The 18,709-nt window shown below is 37.3% G+C and overlaps 3 protein-coding genes, 1 non-coding gene and 1 pseudogene across 7 annotated transcripts; 3 read left to right on the top strand and 2 right to left on the bottom strand.

Moving 5' to 3' along the window:
- The first annotated feature begins 1,524 nt into the window (after positions 1–1,524).
- Positions 1,525–5,164, top strand: LOC112188425 (cystinosin homolog). Of its 4 annotated transcripts, none has more exons than XM_040514588.1 (10): positions 1,525–1,614; positions 1,788–1,908; positions 2,117–2,806; positions 2,924–3,056; positions 3,367–3,462; positions 3,565–3,689; positions 4,197–4,239; positions 4,437–4,554; positions 4,645–4,694; positions 4,810–5,164. In XM_040514588.1, exons 3-10 carry the CDS (start codon positions 2,688–2,690, stop codon positions 4,957–4,959), a joined length of 834 nt encoding a protein of 277 aa, XP_040370522.1. In that variant the 5' UTR covers positions 1,525–1,614; positions 1,788–1,908; positions 2,117–2,687; the 3' UTR covers positions 4,960–5,164. The 4 variants fall into 4 exon arrangements, with proteins under 4 accessions (XP_040370522.1, XP_040370523.1, XP_024183313.1 ...); XM_040514589.1 differs by having other exon boundaries at positions 1,788–2,618; positions 2,650–2,806; XM_024327545.2 differs by having other exon boundaries at positions 1,788–2,806; positions 3,374–3,462.
- Positions 5,165–5,569: 405 nt separating this feature from the next.
- On the top strand, positions 5,570–5,641 carry TRNAE-UUC. The gene has a single exon. It is a non-coding gene; the product is annotated as a tRNA-Glu (tRNA).
- A 454-nt stretch (positions 5,642–6,095) lies between these two features.
- Positions 6,096–8,520, bottom strand: LOC112188039 (annotated as a pseudogene).
- Positions 8,521–10,466: 1,946 nt separating this feature from the next.
- LOC121051449 lies at positions 10,467–12,681 on the bottom strand. The gene is made up of 6 exons (XM_040513821.1): positions 11,972–12,681; positions 11,734–11,836; positions 11,585–11,640; positions 11,053–11,223; positions 10,833–10,949; positions 10,467–10,736 (listed from the first exon to the last, which is right to left on the bottom strand). The coding sequence occupies exons 1-6, from the start codon at positions 12,632–12,634 to the stop codon at positions 10,683–10,685; spliced, it is 1,164 nt and encodes a 387-aa protein (XP_040369755.1). The 5' UTR covers positions 12,635–12,681; the 3' UTR covers positions 10,467–10,682.
- Positions 12,682–14,495: 1,814 nt separating this feature from the next.
- Positions 14,496–17,940, top strand: LOC112187252 (F-box protein SKIP14). The gene is made up of 3 exons (XM_024325971.2): positions 14,496–14,662; positions 15,026–15,962; positions 16,637–17,940. The coding sequence occupies exons 2-3, from the start codon at positions 15,036–15,038 to the stop codon at positions 17,189–17,191; spliced, it is 1,482 nt and encodes a 493-aa protein (XP_024181739.1). The 5' UTR covers positions 14,496–14,662; positions 15,026–15,035; the 3' UTR covers positions 17,192–17,940.
- Positions 17,941–18,709: the final 769 nt, after the last annotated feature.

Below are 18,709 nucleotides of genomic sequence, written 5' to 3'. Positions count from 1 at the left end.
ATCTTTTCCATTTACAAAACTATCACCTGCAGCGAGTACTCCATCGATGGAGAAAGTGAGACTTCATAGCGTGGATTTCGCAACGAGATCGCCACCATGTCCAATTTGTTTGGAGGATTTTGAAGAACCGGGCGTTGGTGTTGATCAGCTCCTCCCTCGCTTGCCTTGCTCGCACTATTTTCATCTACATCGCATTATCCCGTGGCTGGAGAAGAATAACCTGTGCCCGGTGTCCCGCTACCCAATGCCCACTGATTAAGAGGTGCAGCTGTCTGTCTGCTTAAGCCTTTTCATTTTTCCGGCTTTATATATTACTTGTTAACTTGTCTGGTGGTGACCATTATTGTATGCAATTTGAAACCAAAGGGGTTTTCTTTCTAGTGTAGTCCTGCTTAAATAATGCTGAACTGTAGCTACCGTGTACCATAGATGTTATTGGCTAATTTATTAGGTTTGAATAATGTTTGATTTCCTATAACTTCAACTAGATTGCATTGTAGGACCGTTTAGGCTCTTGGAATAAAAATCAATTGGTTAGGATTGTATGTGACTTATTCGGTGAATAATACTCAATATTGTTATAAAAGTTGATTTTACGATCAGATATGTATTTTTCTATTTAGATGAATGTAATATTAGGTTGATATTGTGAAATGGTCGGTTAAAATCTAATAAGTGAATACGATGCATCTATTGAGAATCTTGAATCCTCACATATTTTTGAAGCATTTATATTCCTAGAGATGACGATTCATATGTGATTGTAAGTTCTTAGAAAAAGTTGATGTGGTCGTCTCCTCCGAGCAGCCTATTATTCTTGACGACGATTATAACTTGCAGGAAATGAAGCTACTACTAAGTACTAACTAACGTATGTCTTAGGCCGCAATCCAAGACATACGTTGAGCCTATTGCATTGTATTTTACAACCCACTCGTCGGTGCTAATCAGGGTTGTGGCGCTGAGCATCGATTTTGTGGTGCTGAATTGGACGAAACACTCGTCGTATCTCATTTACAACGCCTCTCTTTACTTCAGCTCTGCCGTTCAGAAGCAGTACTTTGAAAAGTACGGTTTCAGAGAGGTTGATAATTTATTTTATCCCGCCCTACTTTTAATGTTCGTTTATTTACATTATTACCTCCCAGGCTGACATTGTTATTCAAGCAAATGTTGTTACGCACTAGATTCTTGAGCATAAATAGTTCAATGTATACGACTCATATAATTTTAAGAACATTTTTAACAAATTAGGCCACCTTACTGGTGTTATGAGTATATATGTACTGGAAGTGCATCATCGGCTAAGAGAGAGCAGTTCTTTGTTAGAAGAGACTGTACGGGGGAAAATGAATCTTTGCAAACGGTTATTAGCTAGATGAGCGACTTCCTAGTATGTAAGTTTAAAAGATGAACAACGTGATATTGCAACGGTGATCTTAGTACTAATTAAACACTTTCATACATATAAAACCTTGTATTAATTAAAAGATGAAGTCATTTTGTTTGTTTGTACTGATGCAGATGATACCTGTAGCTGCAAATGATGTTGCTTTCTCTGTTCATGCCGCTTTTGTAACATCAATTATCCTTCTCCAAATTGCAATCTATGAAGTAAGTATATAATCATCTCCAATTGTCTCCTTGGTTAATTTTCCAAGTTAATTTCAATGCGATATATATTCCATATCATATATATATATATAGCCTGATCATTTTGTCACACAAGCTAACTTCACATTGGTCTCACCTTAATGTTGTTCATCGATATGGCTTTATGTATGCAGCGAGGAAGTCAGAAAGTATCCAAGATTGCCATTGGAATCGTCTTTGGTGTGTGGCTATTTGCTGCAGTTTGGTTCTTGGTCTGCCAACTCATTCTTGGCTTTGGCTCATCTCAATCTTCAAGTATATATATAAGATACAGTTACCTTTCATTTTTGTGCATTTGCAGTATCATTTTAGTACTGTCAGTGGCAATTATGACAAAATTTAGTTTTTGCTGCAGAGTTACACGATCATGATCTAGGAGCATGGAATTAATTGAATAAATGTATCATAAGATTGGTTTGTATGGAATCCCTTTCTAACTTCAGTTAATTTGATTATGCTGCAGCTCAATTCAAGTTTTTATGACAGTCATCAAATATACTCCCCAGGTTTAGTACTCTCCCTTAAATATATAGTTCATGACGGTGTCATTGAGAGGCTATATACGTTAGTTTCCTAGATATATAATCCCGACTTGACATAGAAACTATAGTCTATATATAGTACTATGTCAAGTCGTGCATGGTAAATTGTTTGATGATATATAGGATGATGCCATTGGCGCCCTGTAAGTTAAAAACCATGACTAAATAAAACCTTCGTATCCATTATCCATCTGAAAAAATAAGCCTTTTATAAGGAACTCAATGAATGTAAGCCATGAAAACGGCCTCATTCACAAAACCCTGGATCTGCCAACTGCTGAACTGGCCATCACCTCTACCCATGCAAAATTACAAACCAACAAAGCCAAAACTTCAAGGAAAAGACGCCCGGACACAGCCCGGACACGTCACCAACTGGGGCCCACCTGAGAGTCAAACAAAGAAAATAACCACCCCAAACACCAATTCTTCTTTATTCAACCTCTCATTCCGGCAGAGTGGGAATTCCAAATTTGCAGAGAGAAATCAAAAATGGCGTCTTGGAATTCAGTCCCACTCGAAATCACATACCAAGTTCTGGGTTGGTTGGCCTTCATTTCATGGTCCATCAGCTTTTACCCACAAGTCATCTTAAATTTTCGCAGAAAAAGGTAAAAACTTTCATTCATTTTCTTCTTCAAAATTTCACCCACATCTATTTTTACCTCAATTCGATTCCAAGATTCAATCTTTAACGATTCTGATTGGTTTTGTTTTCTGGGTTTCAGTGTTATTGGGTTGAACTTCGATTTCGTGCTACTGAATTTGACCAAGCATTCGTCGTATCTCATTTACAACGCCACTCTCTACTTCAGCTCCGCCGTTCAAAAACAGTACTTGGAGAAATATGGACTCGGAGAGGTTTGTTAACCTTGGTTTTCATGATCAATGGTAGCTAAAGCTTTGATCTTTCGTGTCGAAATTTACATTATTACAGAATGTTTTGGTTGGTTACTGGTTAGTAGTTGTTTTCTTAGTTTAAGGTTTAATTGTTGTTGGAAGGTATGAACTTGATGGAACTAGTCTAAGAGGAAACATAGTTTGTTGATAATAGTGATGTAAGAACACAAATCCCAGCTTGTGGAATTGGGAATCTAAATGGTGAAACTTGTTTTGGAATGTAGGAGATGTCTTAGAACTAGAAGTACTCATTGCTTTTGTATGTGGGAAGAATGCAGATGATACCGGTGCAGCGAATGATGTTGCGTTTTCTATTCATGCTATTTTGCTGACAGCAATTACCTTGTTCCAGGTTGTGATATACGAAGTAAGTGTCAATGATGTACTTTGCTGAGTTGATAATTTGTTGTTAGCGATGGACTATCTTGGTGCTAGTTTTACATGACCTTTTGTTGACTGGTTTATGTAGCGTGGAAGTCAGAAGGTGTCCAGGATTTCCATTGGAATTGTTGCTGCCGTTTGGTTAGGTGCTGCAGTTTGTTTCTTCGTAGCTTTGCCAACCCATTCTTGGCTCTGGCTCATTTCCATTTTCAAGTGAGATGTTTATATTCATGCTTTGGCACGTAATTTTTGTTCATGATTTTCATTAGAAGTGCTGTGACCATGTATATAAAAACCTCTTGGTTCTTTTCCACATCAAGACCTGTTATTGTGAATTCTTAACTACCTCTACCTAAATAGCTCCACATGTTCACTAGGATCTATCTAGAATATGCCTTGAATTATGCTCGTTTTACCAGGAAGTTTGGTGCTACTTTGAGTATAGAAGGCTTATTAATAAAGGTGGACTTCTCATCAATGCTTTAGGGCATTTTCAGTTGGCTCCTCTTTTTACAAATTAGAATTTCTCTCATATGCTTATGCTTTGAGAATAATTTCCCTTTTTATGTTCCTTCCTGTTTCTGCTTACTGTACATGAAGTTCACTTGTTAAAGAGTAGACAACTTTCTTTTGTTTGTTGGTGTGGTCACAATCAGCTCTAGAAATTGTATCTATGATATGTTCCCTTTCTAACATCAATCGACTTATGTACGTTTGCAGCTCAATTCAAGTTTTTATGACAGCCATCAAATATATTCCTCAGGTCAGTATTGACTCTCCTTTCATTGTTCATGTTGCTGTTCTCAATTCATTGACCTACTAACTCTAAAGCAATCTTTGCATTCTGACCGTTACAAAACTGTATCCAGTGGGTGTTTTTGAATAGAGTTATTGTTACTGCCGAACGAACCTGTATATGTTCACAGAATGTCTCTATTAACAAATAATTTCGCAATCCAGGCAATCTTCAACTTCACGCGGAAGAGTACAGTTGGGTTTAGCATTGGCAACATTTTACTCGACTTTTCTGGAGGGGTGGCAAATTATGCACAAATGGGTGTGCAGTCCATAGATCAAGGTTTGCGGTCTCTTCCTCAACCAAATGAGAATTGCAATTTGATCATATTCTTTATGCTTAATCTGTTTTTAACTTGTGCCCCTTTTCCAGGTTCTTGGGTGAACTTTTATGGAAATATGGGGAAGACATTGCTGTCTTTGGTATGAATTCATCACTAAACCCCAAAATTTCTTATTGTATGCTGCTGTCTCAACTTGAGTTAGTCAACTAGCTCTGGTGATCAATGCTTATACATTTTGGTTTCTATACTTTCAGATATCAATCTTCTTTGACCTTCTCTTCATGGGTCAGCATTTCGTACTGTATCCTGCCAAGGGAGCAACAATCTCTTCTAAAATAAGCAAGGAGGAGAGCGCGGAGCCACTCGTTAAGTCGTCTGATGACCCAGTATCTGAAAATTTATGAAGCCTCTGGTTGCTCAATACATAAGATACATGTACTGATATTAGCATACATCATTTATGTAGGATAGGAATTGGTCAACTACGTAGGTATATCCGTATATGTATATGTTCTTGTACTTTGGCCAGAGGATGTTGTTTTACTTTCTGTACAGAAACGCTTATTTGGATTGAGAGTAATGAAAGTCATGCAGAACTATTATTCCAAAGCAATTGCAATATTTGTACGTGACTAAAGTCTCGCGAATTCATGGAACGCTAGCAAAGGATATCATTTTTCTTTTTGTCACAAGGGGTTGCTTATAACTGTAGGCTTGGAATCTAGACTTTCTCTTTCTTAATAATAATAATAATAAAATAAAATTAAAAAACTCTTCAAGAACATGATTTTTCACCAAAATTGTGGGAGTATAGCACACTTTTTTTTTTTTGGCCAAACTGGCATGTTTCTATTTTTACCTCAAAATCTTCTCATTTTGAAATTTTGAATCTTAAGCAACTTTTGAATTGATTGAACTCAAAATTATTGACTTGAATTTTTTTCATGATTTTTAGAAGTCGGAACATGCGAATACTCTGGTATAGTTGTTATGCAGGCTGCCAGCAGGAACAAATCCATTGTCGTCCAGCGGTTAGGATATCTGGCTTTCACCCAGGAGACCCGGGTTCGATTCCCGGCAATGGAACTTTTTAATGATTTCTTTTTCCCCACCTCAAAACGTGTTGACCTAAAACTGGATTTACTTTGTAAAACCAGGTGGGAATTATATCAAATTTTTGAAACAAGTTTCATCCAGAGGAAACTATTAAAGGCAATTGCCAAAACGTTGACATAAAAAAGAAATGGAAAGGAATCGTTTGGTTTATCTAAAGGAGTTGTCAATCATTATTTGCTTGTGCCTGTTCCGCACGAATTAGAAACTACCTAACGCCGTGCTCACCAAGCTTGCAAAGCCAAAAGCATTACTATATAACAAGAGGCGCATCCACCTCTTTACATCACAAAATCAACTTTCAGCTCACATATAGCTCAAAACAATGAAGAGAGAGGGTCGCCAACACGGAATGGTCCGGACATATCGGGTTCTACCTACTATATATATTAAACCCGAGGCTTAATTTCAACTCCAAACTATCTTTTACACCTCATATTGTATAAGCAAAAGATAAATTTTATTGCACTGATATACCAGGGTTGATTATTACATCATTGATTCAATCTGATCTCATAAATAACAGGATTTCCACAAAAATACTGGGCATCTTGGTATTGTAACTTCTATAGATCTATAATAACGCAAACATTGTAAATGAAAACACACTAGGAGGTTAGCTCTTGGAAGAGTAAGAACAAAAACTGGAGAAAAGATGTATAAAGATTAAACCCTCCTTGAAAGACCTAGGAATACAGCAGCTGATGTGATCTGTACTTTGAGATCAGCAATATCTACATCATGACCGCCTTCAACCATACCCCACTTGTCTCCCTGCAAAATCAGAAAAGATGCTTTTAATACTTTGCAAGGAATCCATTAAGTCAGCAAAAATTTGATTCAGATGGATATCCAAGGATACTACATGTTTGAGTGTTATAGAGAGATAAAGATCAATAGCAACCTGAAAATCTTCTTCAAGTCTAATCAACTCAATTGCTTCTTTAATCTGCAGTTTCCCACGAAATAATCCAAGAGCAATTGTTAGGGAGTGTGCTGCTCCTGCAATAGCATCAATTGCTGCCAATTCACACTCATCTGTTTTCTTCAGTAGGGTTTCTACAGCTTTTAGAAGTCCATCCTCATGCTTTCCACCAAAAAAGCAGGAGTAAACAACAGGCTTAAAGCCAAATTCGGACTCCAGCAAATCAGGTAATGGATCAATCTTTTCCACTTGCCGTTCTACAAAAAAAGAATGAGGCACTATAAGTTGCAATGGACATACGACTGTCTTAAAACTAAGAAGAAGATCTATGTGCAGACTTAGAAGATCATATGTGAAAGCTGCCTTATGTGAAAACAGTGATGGCCTAACCTTCGAAGCCAGTACAATCAGTTTATCTTAACCACAAATACCTTCTAGAATTTTTTTGAAGTAGATATCATAGCAATTGATTCAAGCTACACTGGTGAGTTTTAAGATGGATATGACCAGTGATCATAAAGGGGCTTTTGTAGCTAGAACATTTACTCTGCAGCACGTCCACTGTACAAGAAATGAAGCAGATTTTAGATAGTGATACTTTAGTATTCCTTAAATATAATAAGTAAATAAAATATGACACAGATGAAGACTCAACAGAACAGGTGACACAGACCTGAGAAGAGGCAACATACCATGGATGCCGCTTGTCAGCTCATTGTCATCTGGCGCGCGACAAAAGACTAAATCTTGATTGAATCTATTTATCAAGTATTCTATAACCTTATGCCGTGTGATAGGAACTCTTTCCAGTGCAGTACAAGCAACTGAGCAAGCTTCATGAAAGGCATCGTGAAGGGCCTAATCCCATCTGTTTGCTAAAATTTTTAGCTAAGCCGTCAAGTTCCCAATAACATGCAAATGCTTCAAACAATTCCAATACACAATCTCAAATAAAAGCCATTTGATGAACAGTGATTCCAAAACAGTAAGTTCAATTTTCCGAAGGAACCTACTACTGTTACAATTCAACTTTAAGAGTTCGGATTTGAACTGAGCTGGTACTAATGCGAAAAAGGCATATTTAGACTATAAAGCTAAACCCATTTGAACTAAGCTATCACATACTTATAATTCTACTTGGAGAAAACAATTTCCAATTTTGAGTGCAATCCATTTGAGCAATGATCTTACCATAACTAAGAAGCTAAACACTAAGCATTTCAGCTAAGTTTCTACACTAACTTCGAAGTACTCAATTTCCAATTTTGAATGAAACCCAGTTGAGCTAAAAGCTTCCAAGAGATGAAAACACACACCTGGTATTCCCACTCAGCAGCAATGGCCTTAGCTAACCCCAAAGTCGGAAGCTTTAAGGGTCTCTTTGATGGAGTCTTGAGCGTCCGATAATCAAGCATCACCGACCATCCATTCCCGTCGTCGGCCTTCCTCGTCGTCACTTGATTGTAGAACCTCTTCCCCACCACCGACCCCGTCATGAACGACATCGGCATCGTCACCCACGACGACGCCGTGATGTTGTGTATGCTGTCTTGGCCTTCGGATGAGAAGGTGAAGGAGGAGGAGGACGAAGACTCGCCACCGTCAGATTGGGGTTGCTCGGCGGCGGCTGCGGCGGAGCCAGAGGATAGGGCGGTGGTGATTAGGTTGAGGTTTGGGATTGATTTTAGGATTCTGTCCATCAGGAAATTGGCCATTTGGGATTTTGATTTCAATTTGGGCTTAGAAGTGCTTTTGTTGCAGGAGTGAGGGCTTCAGTTTCAGTCGATGACTAAAATATCGAGATCATCCAAGAAATATTGACCATTCAAAAAATAGAAATTTCAGAAGAAATTTTGAAAAAATATCGATATCGATAAAATTTCGACAAAATCTATAGAAACTCGGAGAAAAACATAAAAAATTTAAATTAAACTTTAGAATTTGTCCAGTTGATCAATAATCTACTCTATTTCAAATCTATATATATATATATATATATATATATTAGGCAAATATTATTACATAATAAATTAGTATAATTTAAAGTGAATAAATATACATTGAGTCACATACATTTATTGAAATTTAACTTTAGTGAATATTTATAATCTTAATACAAAATATAATACATATCATTATAGTTTTTTTTTTAGTCGAAGAGGTCATCCATATTCCATTATGCAGCTTAGCAAGCAGTACAAAAACGATCCCCTCCTATGGGGGCGACAGAAAGAACCGTTCCTTAGAAACTACTACAAAACCACCCCTAAACAGAGTAAACTAAACTAGTAATCTCCTAGCACACCCACCTTCTAGGATTAAGCCCAAACAAAGAAAAGTAGAAGCCCGAGGAATAAAAATAACGCCTCCAATATAGTTTGTTAGGATACAAAGTATCTAAAATAATAATTTTGATTAGTAACATAATAAAACAAACTATTGAAAAAAAAGATTATAAAAACAGAGGAGATTAATGAAGAAGGATATATATAAAATGATACTGGTAATTGATGAAGTCTTCTTCCAGTAGCATTGGTTGCGATGTTCGTATTCTCCCTACACAACCAAGGTTCGAATCCCAAGCTCGTCTGCCCTCTTTTTTCCAAATTATCGGCGAAAATATATATTTTTTAGTCCTTGGTTTCTGTAAGGGTATTTGGGCGAAAGAGGAAAGATCCATTACCATTGGGTTGGGCTAGTTGCACCAAGTACCTTGGGCCATTGTGAAAAATATGGGTAAGTCAATCAATAACAGTGTAAGTCTAGACTGGGATCGTGTTAGTTTGTGTCATGTGATACGTACAACCCTTAATGAGGGGGTCATCATTCGGCCTGCAGATCACTCGGCCCGGCTCAACCCACATCTAGTCTTGGCATGTTGGTGTTGACGGCCGGGCTTAGTTTAGGGATTTCAAGCCCGGTTCAGCCAGTAGAATGTCTGATATCACAGATCGGCTGGCGGCCTAAGAAAACTTTGGTAAAGGCTTTGGTCTTAGAGTTAAAGCAAATTTTAGTATTATGTTTAATAGCAGACCAAAACTCACCAAAAAGCAAGGATTCAAATTTTGATATCAGTTTCGATTTGAAATCAAGGGTCTACATTTAGGGTAAGGTGATGGTACGTTAATATTTCTCATATATCAACTATTTTTATCATTTTGAAGACTCATTTCACCACTTTGAAGACTCGTTTTCCCACTTGAGGACTCATGTGGTAACTAAGAAAATTTACCATTTCAATGACTCATGTTATCACTTTGAGGACTAATATTAATATTTTGAAAACTCATTTTACCATTTTAAGACAATTGTATGCGTGTCATTTTTATCATTATCATTTGTTCTGAGAAATATTCATAATACCCTTTCTCCTAAAAAAAGGTAATACGATCTCAATGAGGGTATTGTAAGGTTACAACGACCTTCAATGAGAGGGTATTGCGAAGCCATCAAAACATAGTAACTCGAGAGTAGCAGAAAGATGACATCGAGCCAATTTATAAGGAAGGCCTTATCCTCCTTCACCTAGCTAGCCAATATCGATTAGGTTTGCACAAAACTGCCATCAAAACACTACTAGAACCACTCAGGTATTAATGTTTTCCAGATGAGCAACAGTCACAAAGGCTAAACCCGGTAACAAAAGTCTGGTTTTGGGGTCTAAGCAATAAACCAGATAGTGTTAAGGTAACCATTTAACAATAATATTAGCCAAAATATGACCATCTGCCCATTCTATCATGGTATCACGTAGGTTTTCTAGCATCGGATTTAAGGTATTCCTCAAGCAAACCATCAAAGATCCAAACTAAAGATAATCTGGAATTAACAGCACACAAGTTGGTCAAATAATTGTCTGCATAACATCTCAAACTATATAGTAAGAAACAAAATTTTCTCATAATACGAAATAACAAGAAAGTCAGGAACTCTTCAATTCGCAGGTCTAATTGCCACTCAATTAAGCAGAACCGCCACTGCGAACAGCTTGACACTTCCTGGATTTGCTGCTTGCCAATTTGGGAGTCGGGCTGCAATGACATCAACATGCCTTCGGAAAATGGGCACCAGAGAATCAGTTGATTAAATTTATTTGCTTGCCGCATGTGAAGAGAACTGAGGAGTCCACAGTACCTCTACTCCCTGCAGAAAGAACATGAAATATAAATACTTATCTCAAGAAGAAAGAAAAACAAAATTTGAAAGTTAGTAGCTACTAGTAGAAATTTTTATTCTTACTAAAAGTAGTCTGTTGGGATCAATGGATGCAAGCTCTTCCATCACTTTCTTCAAATCACTGCTGTCAATGATAGTGGGCAGCTTAGACTTTCCATCAACAGCAAGTAAAATTGTAACCTATCAGCAGCAAGTAAAAGCAAAAACAAGTTAACCTTTTTTCCTATCTAAAAAATATTCTCGCAATGACATTCAACCGAGATCTCAAGTTCAAAGTGTTTACCTCTACATTGTCATTGTGAGATTCATTAGTTGATCTCTGACTTGTTGTGCTTTGAGTTTTTATATTGTCCACATTGACAATGGTCTCTTCGTCATATCTAACCCTCTCTCTGAACACAATTTTATCAAAGCATTGCTGTGCAGCCGCTCTAGTGAACTTTGATACACCCACCTACAATTAAGCATTGATATAAGAAGCTTAACTTAGCTCCTTAACACTGATTTCTGACATATACACAAGTTAGCAGTTGTAGCTAGCAACGTATACGTACATAGTTTCTGTTTTAACTTGATCTACATATATATGTCTATAGACACACTTCAGCCAAAACCAATCCAATTATATGCAATATGCAGTGACAATATATGTAACCTAATAACCGATGACCAAAACCATCCAAAAGTACAGAAATGTGGACAGATATATCGACAAAAATGGGATCCAATGGAAATCATATGTAAATTTTAGTTAAATTAAATTCAAATAGAAATTTAAAGATCATTATTTAGAGGATCAATGGCATTATACTCACACATGAGTAACCGGAAATGCAATAATCAGGTTGCCGAAATAGAGCTACCGCTGTATCTATAACCAAAAGATTTGGTGAAAATGAAATCAGATGACCTAAAAGGAAAATATTGTTATCACCAAAAATAAGGCCTTTTTCATTTAACTCACCTCTCAAAACATACCTCAAACCCGTACGTGTAGAGGTATCTGCAGTTTCAGCGATCCGATTAAGATCCGTTTGCACTGCTCGTCCCGTGTTCGATAAAGTAACCTTGTATATATCACTCAAATGCATAAGTCCATAATCCATATAAACAGATTAACTAATCAATAGTAATAGAAGACAATATTGTACATACATATACAATTTTTTTTTTTTTTGGCATAAATATACGTTCTCATATACCTGAAGCTGGAGCTTGACAACACTTGTTTGACCTAGAGAGTGAACCCAAATAGCGGTGAAAACTGTCCCGAAAATAAACAAAGCAGCCGTGTAAAACTTGGGGTAAGGCGAAAGCAACGCAAACAATCCCCAGAGACAGTATAAATCAAAGAAAAAATAGAATGCAATTTCCCAGATCGGATCATCGTAGTGGTCGGACGTTGTGATTGTGGTCGAAGAATATTTAGATGGATGGTGCAACGTCGTACGCGTGAGTGTCAAGCTTCCACCGACCCGACCCACCGGAGCAGCCAACGCTGCTGAGTTGGGGTTGCACATGACTAACAAACCAAACAGCACGGCAGCCATTGCTGGTTCCCTCAATGCCCTGTGACACTTTTCCCATACCTTATTAACGGCGACTGTGAAATTAGGGTTTGCTGCCGCTGGCCGATTATCTTTAAGAACATTGAGGGACTGAGAATGAGAGGGATGACATTTAGAGTCGGCGGGCAAGAAACATCGAGGTTTAGGGTTCTTAAATATTCTAGGAGCAAAGCAACGTTGATTGCTAAACGTTAATGCGATTGGTTTTGATGGAAGAGGACGAAAAGTGCGTAATAGGGTGTTTTGCTTCAATTTCATTAATGGGTTGGCTTCAATGAGCAGCGCAGCTGTTGCCATGAAGGTTGTATCGAGTATGGAGCTTTGAATTGAAAGGAGAGGGGAAGCAATTGAAAGGAGAGTGGAAGCTCTGTCTAGATTTGTAGTGGGGCGACAAACGATATATATGAGAACAAGCATGCACTTGTTTTAGAATTCTATTGCTGATCAAAGTGTCGGCCGAAAAACATCCCATGGACTGAGCGAGTCCATTATGCATAAGAAGCCCAAAAGGTGCGATCGCAATGGGCATCTAAACTTGTTTTAGAATTCTGATCAAAGTGCTTTAGAAGCCCAAAAGGTTCGGCCGCAATGAGCATCTGAAGTTGGTCGAAAGGGAGGCATCCCTCCAAATTACAGTTTTAATGGATATGTTAGATATTATTTTAGATAGAACATTGAATCACGGGCTGGGCTCGGTTCGGTAACGGAGCCTCCGGGCCGTTACCATGTATCGTACCAACTTAGCAACCCTGCCTCCTTGGGTTTGATTCGGTATGGGAAAAAATCCATAATGATCCCTGGGATTCTTCCTTAATGATCAGCTAATTTCTTAGCATTAAACTGTTAATTATTGTGCTCCAACATCTAACTAATGTAAAAATCAAGGCATAGTACGTGTTTAATTGCAGCAAAACTGTGGTTAATTCAATTGTAGTTGTTTATCTGCATTCGCTTTTCAATCCACATATAATGCTATTCTTACTAATTCTTCAAAAATTTTGTAGGACTGCACACAGAATTTCATCCATTCAAAACAGAACTTGCCTTCCTTTTTATGAGAGGCCTTCCCCAGGTGGATCTCCTTGTCCAAAGGCGTGCCAACTTTTGTTTTTGTTGGAGAGACTACTGCCGAGAACAATTTGTCGGCAATGATTTGTCAGATTTATTTTATTTTTCATAAGATGCATGCCGTTACTAACGAGTTATTCCTTAGAAAATATGAAGAAAAAAGAAGAAGAAGAAGAAAAACAGTTGTATCCATATGAATTGTAAATTTTGTGGGAGGCTATTACTAATGAACCTAGTTAGTTTAGTGGAAAATACCACATCTTATTTGACCGAATATTTGACCGTATCGTTAGACTAGGTAAAGCGAATAATACACGTACGTTTCTTTGCCGAATTGTACACGTTCCGTTTTTTACTAACTAGGCTAATGAACTGTACATCATTAATAATTTAAAAAAATTATTTTGGACGAGGCTTTTGCCGACAAGAAATTCATTGATGGACTTGTTTATGTAGAAAATATTTGTTATGCAGGTTGAAGAGCTTGTGTTACATGATTTTTGAATAATTTTAGTTTTACAAGTGTTTATTATATAAGAACACTCAGAGTTTTTTTATATTTATATATATTTTTTTTTAAGAAATATGTGATAGCTTCTTAAAAATCCACCAAAAACATGTTTGAGTTAACAATGCACTTTCTGTCAAATGCTATCAAAACAGCTTTTGATTTTTCATAATCTGAAAACTCTCATGTCAATCACTCAATCTAAAAGCAATCCCAAATAAACTCATTATCACTTTCATGCTCTCGGCATATGCACATTTTTCAAAATCGAACAACTCGAGAATTTTTGTTTTTCTGGTTGTTTTGCCAAAAAAACCATCAAGGGAAAAAAGTTGCATTTTTCTTGAAAAAGGCAGTTAAGTAACTCCTAGTCCTCTGTGTCAGAGAAAGTAACTCCATGTCTGGTGAGGAAATCAAAAAAACTTAAAGGTTCACACACACATATATATATTTCCTATTTCCTCAAGAGGTAAAGTACCGAGTAGTTAGTCAAATCCCAAAAGGTTTCAATTTGGGGAAATAAAAATTGATCTTTTTGTTGTGGCAAGGTCCTTCTCTTGCAAGTTAAAAGGCCAAAAGGTCGAGTCTTGGTTGGGTTGAGAGGAGAAGACTTTGTCTCCACGCGTCTCTTTCCCAACCTTCACTCTCTCTGCGCCCCTGCCCCTAATTTTAGAACCCAGCTCTTTTCTTCACCTTCTAAAATTCCCATTTGCGCTGGTTGGTTGATTTGCTTTGCCTCGCAAAACTCGGTAAATTCCAGGCTCCCTCTCTCAAACCCTTTTTATATTAGAATTGCTTCTCTGAATTGGACACTGTTGCATTGATTCAATTCCACCCCAAGTTTGGATTTTTATGCTTTTTCTACTTGGAAAAATTTGAGGGCATTGATTCAATTTCACCCCAATTTGGGATTTTTATGCAATTGGTGCTTGGAAAATTTGAGGGCATTGATTCAATTTCACCCCAAGTTTGGATTTTTATGCAATTGGTACTTGGGAAAATTGAGGGCATTAATTCAGTTTCACCCCAAGTTGGGATTATTATGAGTTAGGAAATTTGAGGGGATTTGTTGTTTCTGTTCTGGGCTTTTTTGATTTTTAGCTGTCTGTTAGGTGCTATAGGATGGCTTTGAATCTGTCTCGTGGCTCAGTTCTGCCTAAGTATCCTTCCCCAGAGCATAGTTTGTGTTCTTCTGTTAGGTGTTCTAATGGGTATGTGAGGGATCAATGTAAAGAGAAGAGTTTGGATGGTGATGCATCGAGTTCAAATGCGGAGTTGAAGAAGAATACCCATTACAAGGGTGAATTGGGTGGCTATTGTGAGCCTTCCGTTGATGATATTCTTGATAGGTTGCCTGTTGATCCTTTTGGGATGGATATGAGGTCTACTTTTACGGCGATTAGTGGTTGGCTTGAGGATTTTGAGAAGGGGTGTGAGTCTTATGGGTTTGGGGTGGATGAACAGAAGAAGAAGGTGGTGGATGGTGGGTTGTTTGCTGGTCTGAATTGGGTTTGGAATAGCGCTGTGATATTTCAACCGGAACTGGGTGAGGTGAAGTTTGATGGAATATCGATTCCATATGATAGCTTTGATGGGTTTGGGATCAATGATGGAGGTTTTGTATTGGACGACAATGTGGAGGAGTTTCTGGGTTTTGGCCATGTGGTGAACTTGGATGTTGGTTATGGAGCTAAGGAACTGCCGGTTGGAACTATGGAAAGGCCAGAATGTAGCATAAAGAATTTTGATAGTGAAGGCGGTGCTCCACATGATGCTATGTTTTATGCATTGGGTTATCTCGGCGTTCAGGATCTTCTTTCAGTTCAACGGGTTTGCAGGTCTTTGAATCATGCAGTCAAAAGTGATCCTCTTTTATGGAGGAGCATTAACATTGATTGGCCATTGAATGAGAGGATCACTGATGATGCTCTTGTAAATTTAACTAGCAGGGCTCAGGGTAATCTTCAAACCTTAAGTCTAGTGCATTGTGCATGGATTACCGATGTTGGGCTGCATCGCGTGTTTGACAGCAATCCAAGGCTGACAAAAGTAAGTATTTGAAATTTTGATCCTCTATGTTTGAGAATTAATCAGCTTTCTGTTTCTTTTTCTGATTATGGTATTGTATAATTGCTCCATTTTATTGGCATATTGAATACGAAATCATAAAGTAGAGTTTGTATAATGTTCTTTTATAATCGTTTCTTGCTCCATAAAGGATGAAGTTTGTATATTAGTTATTCTATATTATAACTTCTACGTGCTCGTATCTTCATACTTCTGTTTTCCTCTTGATGACAATTAACATATCTTGTGAGTCTGCTTCCCATCAATAAACAATATCTCATGCTGCTCATGCACCATTTGTTATCAAAGAGAGGAACTATAAAATTGTTAGTTATTGTATCTTACACACTTTTTGAAACAAACTCTTCTTTCTTTCTAGTAAAAAAAAAATGGACTAAATAGGTATCCAATGGAATTCTTTTACCCCCTTTCTAGAAATACCAGTGATTTTGGTAATTCATGCAGCATCAAGAGATGCTGCATATGTCTTACTTTTTCATCATAGCTTTTGTTTATTGATAAGTTGGTTTTATCTTTTAAACTTGATAGTGCACTTATCCTTACCTCTTTTTCATATTGAAATTTGTAGGCATTCATTGTACCTTATTTATGTGGTTAACTAACTTTAGTCATTGTACACTTCTTTCCCTATGCAGTTAAGTATTCCAGGATGTATAAAAATAAGTGTTGAGAGCATCTTGTTAAACCTAAGGACCTTGAAGTCTGCAGGCAAACCTGGAATAAAGCAGTTAAGAATTGGAGGTCTCTCTGGTATAACAGACAAGCAGTTCGAAGAGTTAAAATTCTTGCTGGGTGCAGATAACCATACCCAGGTTAAAGCCCCAAAACCACGGTATTTTCATGGTGGGCTATCGTACCTCTCTTGTGATGATGATTGCGCCATTGACATTGAAGCATGCCCCAGGTGCCAGAGACTAAGTTTAGTTTATGATTGCCCAGCAGAGAGTTGCCAAGGGAAATATCAGAAGGCTCAGATGTGCAGGGCTTGCATACTCTGCATAACTCGCTGTATTAGCTGTGGGTGTTGCCTTGGAGACTGCGATTATGTGGAGACGTTTTGCCTACAGTTGCTTTGTTTGGAATGTTTGGAGAACCTACTCAACTGTCAAGAGAGGCATGGAGAAAATGGTGCTACCAAATGTGCCATATTTTGTCAGGAGAGCAGGTATCAGTTTTGCCTTTTTGGCTAATGGGAAACCACATTGCTGCATATTGGTGTGCTGTTGGTTCTGGACTGGAATCTAGAAGGTTTGGCTGTTTAAAAAATGGGCAGAAGCTATTTAATGCATGCTTAGTTTCCTGAGGATTTTTGTTACCATGAGGAAATTGCATGAAGGAAAAAGAAAAAAGAAAAAAAAAAAGGAAAATGTGAAAAAATAGAAAAAAGAACAGAACTGAGAGGAGTCTTGCGGAAGGGAAAGTGAAAATAAAAGAGGTAGTATGGAGAAGTTTGTTTTGAAAATTTTAGCTCATTCCAAGTGATTCCCGTCCTGAGGGGTTGCCAAAGGCAATGAAGAAAACTATCTGGAAAACTTTACGGAGTGGAATTGAAGCAGTATGTGAGAGTAACTGTTGATTGGTAGTGGAAGCGATATTCGTTGCCATCGTCATCATCATCGAAGTTGAGCAGCAGGCAGAAGGTTCTGGGAGAAGCAGTTGGACTGTTGAAGGACTGATGTGTTATATTTCAAAGGATCTGCTTTTGCAGTTGCAGCTGATGCATACAATTTTTTTTTTTAATTGGGATACATGTTTCTATAATTCTATTGTGCATTTCCATTGCCTTGAGAGTTTAATTCATACTTGTGCAATGAGCATTCTTCGTGCTTATACTAAATAATGCCAGTGATGGGCTATGATGATAAATTTGTGCGCACTAGAAGGACTTGAATGTAGTCATCTTTTTCATTTCAGAATTGAGACCAGTGGATTTTCATTACTTGATTGTCTGCTGTTGATCGGTTTAAGAACAACACTGATTTTATTTATACTATAGACGTGAATTAGATACTTTCCTGCTTTCTTTAGATACTATGTTCTGTACTTGAAACTAGTTGTTTGCATACTGACATTTCTCTCGATAATATTTCATAGATGACATGACTTCGCGAAAATAAAACAATAGCTGATATTATGTCAATAATAACAAATGTTCATGATTTTCTTATTCATTTTGTAAAGAGTTTCTATTCGGACTCTAAATATTTTTATGCTTGCTTTTATGCTTGACATTGAGGTAGCTCCAAATATCTCGAAAGTCTTCGAAATATGTGTACTATTTAAGTACTTTTAAATCAAAACATATATTAAGGATTTGATTCTACTTCAATGTACTCAAAATTTTTACAGATAAATTGAACAAAAGTGATATAAATTAAGGATCGTCTTTTATACACCGGCGGTGTAAATGAAATAGCAAATTCAGCAGATTTCAATCGTTGATATTTATAGACAATTTTTTTTAAATAACAATAAAATATACTTTATGTTATCCAACTGTTCATTCCTGCTTATGCAAGTGCAAGTCGGTGCACTGAATACTCTCTCTGATTGACTTGTTCTAATTGAATAAAATTTACGTTCCTTTTCAAAAAAAGAATTGCTTGACAATGCAATTCACATAAACTATGCAACTAATTAAAACTCGATTTGCATAACCTATCAAAGACTCAAAGTTACTATTTCTTAAGAGAAGTTTCATAAATTAA

The sequence above is a fragment of the Rosa chinensis genome, chromosome 2, assembly GCF_002994745.2.
Source record: "Rosa chinensis cultivar Old Blush chromosome 2, RchiOBHm-V2, whole genome shotgun sequence".
Lineage (NCBI taxonomy): Eukaryota > Viridiplantae > Streptophyta > Magnoliopsida > Rosales > Rosaceae > Rosa > Rosa chinensis.
Note: the sequence above shows the minus strand (reverse complement) of the source record. Positions and strands in the feature narration are given on the sequence as shown.